We start from the raw sequence: 6,287 nt of genomic DNA on the forward strand, positions 1-6,287 counted from the left end.
GTGTTAATCACTTATATAAAAATCCAATTGCTGTATTGGATCAGGAAGAATTTTTTCCCTATAAGGCAAAATTAGCTTCCGTTGGCAGGTGTTTTTATTTTCCCTACGTACCTCTGGATCAAACACCAAGGACTGAAAAAGGACTTGATGAACAAGTGTCTTTTTTTTCAACTTAAGTAACTATGTAACTATATATAACTATGTAAAAATGTGTTTATAATTTATATATCTTACTCTGAAGATTCAGTTATGCTTAAATCTGTAGACTGTAAAAGCCTTTTCTTCGTACTGCACAGCAGGACGGTTTTTATCTTTTTGTTCGTTTTTATAATAACAATTGGACTGAGAGCAGTATATAATGTACCAAAAAATACTCGAGCATCTGAAATAACTGGAGAAACTCTTGACACTGTTACGGTATAAATCCAAATACAACAGTCTATTCCAAAAAGTGTGACATAAATTGTGACCAATAGCACTACCGCACGAGAGGCCTTGTATTCAACAGTTTTGCCATTGTTTTTGTCTGAACTTCTTATCCCTTGAACTCTTTTCCCATGTCGGTAAAGCATGAACACAATGTAACAGCTAGCTAAAGTCATAGTACCTACAAAAAAGAAATCACGAAGTGCAATAGCTATGCCATTAGCAACATATGAGGCAAATGTCATGAAATCATGATTGCAGAATTCCAGATGAAGAGTGTATTTAGAAGTGGTGTAATTTGCTTTAGCACGAACATGTAAAAAACAGGACGGGTAAATCGCAGCATTAATACACCACAAAAATATTATAATCGATGCTATATTAGTTGGAACCTTTTGTTTTAAATAAAGCCAAGCCTTTGTAGGAGGAGCCAATATGATACACTGATTGCAGCTTAAAAAGCAAGTAACACAAATTGTCATCCCCCTACAGATTCGATATGTAAAAGAAATTACTTTGCACTCAAAGTCATTTAAAATATTCCTGATACCTATAGAGTGAATAGCCTGGGGAAAGCCTTTTGAAAATATTACAAGCAAGTTCACCATTGCCAGCATGGTGAGAATAATATTCGAAGGCAACAATTTCTTTTCTGTAATTCTAACGTGAGTAAAAACGGTCAGAATGATCACATTGCTGGGAATTCCAATGGCAATTAAGGAGAAGAAGCCAATTGCTTTGAAAATTAGTTGTAGTTCCAATTCCATTCCTGAGGAAAAAAAGATAATACATAACTGATCGATGCATCCTGTTGCACTCTATGAAAAGTTTGTGCCTATTAACAGTAATATTGTAACTTTTTTATTACATAGATGCAATTAATTGTCATAACTATTGTGATATTTATCAGTAGTGTGGCTTGGTCAACCTTCGAACAGTCCTTTCCTTTAACTATTGAAAGCTCTTTTGCTAGCTGTATATACACAATTGGTTCTATATTTTTTTAACATTGTCATGTATCAGCAAAATCTACAAATTCAGAATGTCAAGTCCCAATGTTGGGTATTTATTCTATATGCTAAGAAGACATTGCTTTATGTGTCAATAATTGAATATATCATTACAACCTTTAAAATTTATAAGTACTGTTCATCAATTCACACAATTTTTTAAGATTTTTAAAAGGTCTTTTAATGTTATGTTAGTATTGTTATAACACCAATAAATTAGAAGAAAAGTAATAGGAACTGGACCAACAGCAAAGTATTGGTATTGACAAAAATATAGTCAACCTGAATTTGTAAGGCTTTATGCACATGGGCATATCATGGCTCAATACAACCTCTAAGCTGTATGGAACCGTAATAAGATACCCGTAGACCTCTATAAAGCCGCATTTTTCATACGGAGGCATACGGAGAGTTTCTCTATTGGTTTATGGTACGGATCGGACAGAAACAAAATCATATCAAGTTTTAATGGACGCCATATTACAGAGGTGTTCGACACTAAATGCATTGCCTCTAGGGGAAAATTACTCTCACATGTGGCACCGCACGGAGCACCATACTCTGTATGGCAGCACACAGATTCTCCTGCGGCTTCGTACTGCAACCTCCTACCCACAAAACAATAGGATTGGCAAGTTTGATGGACATAAACGGAGGAATAAAACTTGTCATGGACAGCAAAAGTGTAGAAAGCATTATGCACCTGAAAGTTATGGTGAAGGATAAATATACTACTATGAAAAATTAGGAAGGGCAGAAAGAAAGTGACTTCTTTATAGAGGTCTATTGGTACCTTATTACGGTTCAATACAACTTAGAGGTTGTATTGAGCCATGATATGCCCTTGTGCATAAAGCCTTACAATTTCAGGTTGACTGTATTTTTATCAATACCAATACTCTGCTGTTGGTCCAGCTCCTTTTACTTTTCTTCTAATTTATTGGTGTTATAAAAATAATAACATAACATAGTCCTGGATAACCCCAAAAATGTGCTTTACCAGATACAACCCATAAATGAGAGTGGCGCTGTTTCTCGAGAAAACTGTCATGTAATCCTGGACAACTCCTTTAAACATACAAAACAAACTTTTTATTTTAGCCCTGAAAGATTGTAAAATATCATTTGTAAATTCCTCTGTTTAAGATCATGTTTTTATTATGCTTTCATTACAATTCATACAGAGAAATCTCCATATAACATTTACATTTCTGTTCCACAAATATTTGCAGCATTAAGCATTGATTATTTCTTAAATATACTGATATAAGCATTAGAGCCCTATTTCTACTATATACAGCACAAAATCCCCTGCACAATTATCCACAGCTCACTTGGATGAATGTCAAGATTCCAGTGGCAACTTCAATTTGTGCCTTTTAGCAGTGGCCACATCTGCAGGTATCTTTAGGGTATGTGCACACAACCTATTTTCAGACATAATTCAGACATTTTATGCCTGAAAAGACGGCTCCATGATGTCTGCAAACATCTGCCCATTGCTTGCAATGGGTTTTACAATGTTCTGTTCAGACGAGGTGTAATTTTACGCGTCGCTGTCAAAAGACGGCGCTTAAAAATTCGCCCGCGTCAAAGAAGTGCATGACACTTCTTGGGACGTTTTTGGAGCCGTTTTTCATTGACTCCATTGAAAAACAGCTTCAATTACGTCCGTAATGGACGCCGCGAAAAACACGAGTACTTGCAAAAACGTTTGAAATTCAGGAGCTGTTTTCAGACGTAATTTCAGACGTATTTTGCGTTTGCGTGTGAACATACCCTTACTTTTATCAATGCTGCCTATGGATTTAGGGAATTTAGTGCTTCAAGTAAGAGAGCTCCAATCTCTATCTGGTGCAGTTTTTAATTTTTTTAATCCAAAACCAAGAATAGATACAACAGAAAGTCTTTCCTGTAAAGCTATTCTATACATTTCTGGCTTTGGCTCCCACAACTTGCTCCAAAAACTGCACATAAATGGCATGTGTTAATCTAGCCTTGTTCACACAGTGCAGATTTGCTGCAGATTTTGCATGCATTTTTTTATAGCCAAAACCAGAATTTGATCCAGGAGGAGAAACACTTCTAGGCCTTCATTTACATATTTCTTCAGTTTAAAGTGTAAGTAAACGTTCAACAAACTTCTGACATGTCATAGTGACATGTCATAAGTTTTGATTGGTGGGGGTCCGAGCACTGAGACCCCCACCAATCACTAAAACAAAGCAGCTGAAGCACTGGTGTGAGCACTCAGCCCATTCGTGTCTGTTCGGCTTTTTCTGGAAATCAATGTAGCGGAGTACAGACTCAATAGAAAGTCTATGAGACCGTACTCCGAAACATTGATTTCCGGAAAAAGACGAACAGAAACGAAGCGGCTAAGCGCTCACACGAGCGCTTCAGCTACTTCGTTTTAGCGATTGGTGGGGTTCTCAGTGCTCAGACCCCCACCAATACAAACTTCTGACATGTCACTATGACATGTCAGAAGTTTGTTAAACGTTTAGCTACACTTTAAGTTTCGGTCCTGGTTTTGGATTAAATTAATACATGCACCGTTAATGCATGCTGCGTTAGTTCTGCACCGTGTGAACAAGGCCCTAGGGTGAATTAAAATGTGGCTGATTTTTTGCATAAATTTCTGAATGGACTTGCAGAAATCCATGCACAGTGGCACCGTGGCGTTTAAGGTGGCATTTTTGATTTGGTGTCGTTTTGTACATGCATTTTTCTGGCAGTTTTGGAGTCCTATAAAGAAGGGCACGGGCAGACGTGGCAGCGTTTTTCCGCTGTAAATGTTGGTGCGGATTTGGGGCAATTACGCAACGAATCTGCACCAACATTTTCATATTTGACAGCTAATTCAGATGTTGCCGAAAAGACAGCGGACTTGCCACAGATTTCAGTTTTTTAATTGCAAAGGCTGAAATCCACAGTGAAATTCCGCTTCTTCTCTGCAACAGTCAGTGCATGCTGTGGAGGTAAATTTCTGCACAGCAGCCTATGGTCCGCAGCGGAGTTTTCCCGCAACGCCTGAACTGTATTCAGTTGTATTGAAGCAACTGTAAAAACCGGCCGCAGGAGAATTCCACTGCGGGCTGTCCGCAGCGGAATTTCACAGCAATTCCGCCACGTCTGGCCGTGCCCGATGAGTATGTGAAAAACACCTGAAAAAATACCATACCCAGAGCATGCTGCTTTCAGAAAAAACGCTGCTGATCACAAAAATGAGCCAAAAAAATGAGCCTCAAAAACGCCACAAATCAAAACGCAGATGTGTATAGATCGATTTATATTTTTTTTATAGAGTTTAATGTAACATCTAGCAGCACTAAAAATGCAAACAAAAAATGCTGCAAAAAAGCAGTTAAAACACCAATAAAAACGCACAAAAACGCAGCAAAATGCTGTGTGTGAATCCAGCGAAGCCAAGGAACACACAGTTTTGATACAGTTTCTTTGGCAGTTTTTGGTTCAGTTTTTTTTAACAGAACCCAGAAGTGTGCATCGGGAACCGGGAAGTCAGCTGTCTCCGACAGCTGCCACTCCACTCTTGCCGGCCAGAAGTCCTTTGCCGCTGATTTTGGCAATTAACCCCTTAAATGCAGTTATCGATTGTAAAAATGGCATCCAGGGGCCAAACAATGGCCGCCGTGTCTACCATGGACCAGCCTCCAGCTGGTCCTGATAGTCTTCCTGTCAGAGTAACAGGAAGTCACTGAGTCGTTCCTGATGCACACTGTCGATGACAGTGTGCATCGGAAATTGGGTGGTCAGCTGTCCCCGACAGCTGACACTCCACTGTTGCCGATCAGCGGTTAATCACCGCTGATTTTTGCAATTAACCCCTTAAATTCGGCGATCCATTGCGATCGCCGCATTTAGGGGGTTTGTAGCACATCGTCAGCCCCCATGCAATAGTGGGGTTTGCCGATGGTTCTCATGGCAACCGGAGCACAGACAACGGCCTCCGGGTCTGCCATATATGGAAGCCTCTGGCTGGTCAACATAGGCTTACTGTCAGAGTGACTGTAAAAATAAAAGTTATAAGTTAAAAAACAAACACTGCTTTGTTTCCTATAATAAGTATTTTATTATAGAAAAAAATTAAACCGTTAAACCGTATTTTTCCCATATGGTTAACACCGCAAAAAAAATAAACGAAAAACAATGGCAGCATCGCTATTTTTTGGTCACCACCCCTCCCAAAATATAGACTAAAAAGTGATCAAAAAGTCGCATGTGCCCCAAAGTAGTACCAATAAAAACTACAAACGTCCCGCGAAAAAAAGGGCTTACACAGCTTTTTTGACTGAAAAATAAAAAAGTTATGGCTCTCAGAATAAGGTGTCAGCAAAAATAAATTATTTTATGAAAAAGTGATTTTATTGGGCAAACGCTGCAAAACACAAAAAAAAAATTATATACATATGGTATCGCCATAATCGTACCGACCCGCAGAATAAAGTAAATTGTAATTTATAGCGCAGGGTGAATAAGAAATAAAGAATTTAAAATGCCAAAATCGCTGCTTGTTTGGTCACCCTAGCTCTAAAGAAAATGTAATAAAAAGTATGTACCAAAAAATGGTACCAATGAAACTACAGCTGGTCCTGCCAAAAATAAACCCTCACACAGCTCAATTGACCCAAAAAACTAATAGCTCTCAGAATGTGTTGTTACAAAACAATTTTTTAAACAAATTGTTTTTTCTTTGTAAAAGTAGTAAAATATATATATATATATATATATATATATATATAAAAATATATGTAAATATATAAACTTGGTATCACTGTAATCGTATTGAGATGCAGAATAAAGTTAAGTTATGGCCCTTGAAATGCGGGG

At 38.1% G+C, this 6,287-nt stretch overlaps 1 protein-coding gene across 1 annotated transcript; it reads right to left on the bottom strand.

The window, feature by feature from the left end:
- Positions 1 to 230: 230 nt before the first annotated feature.
- LOC142741843 (olfactory receptor class A-like protein 1) lies at positions 231 to 1,193 on the bottom strand. Its single transcript, XM_075851172.1, has one exon. It carries the CDS (start codon positions 1,191 to 1,193, stop codon positions 231 to 233), a length of 963 nt encoding a protein of 320 aa, XP_075707287.1.
- Between the last annotated feature and the right edge of the window lie 5,094 nt (positions 1,194 to 6,287).

This window comes from Rhinoderma darwinii, chromosome 2 (genome assembly GCF_050947455.1).
Source record: "Rhinoderma darwinii isolate aRhiDar2 chromosome 2, aRhiDar2.hap1, whole genome shotgun sequence".
Taxonomy (NCBI): Eukaryota; Metazoa; Chordata; class Amphibia; order Anura; family Rhinodermatidae; genus Rhinoderma; species Rhinoderma darwinii.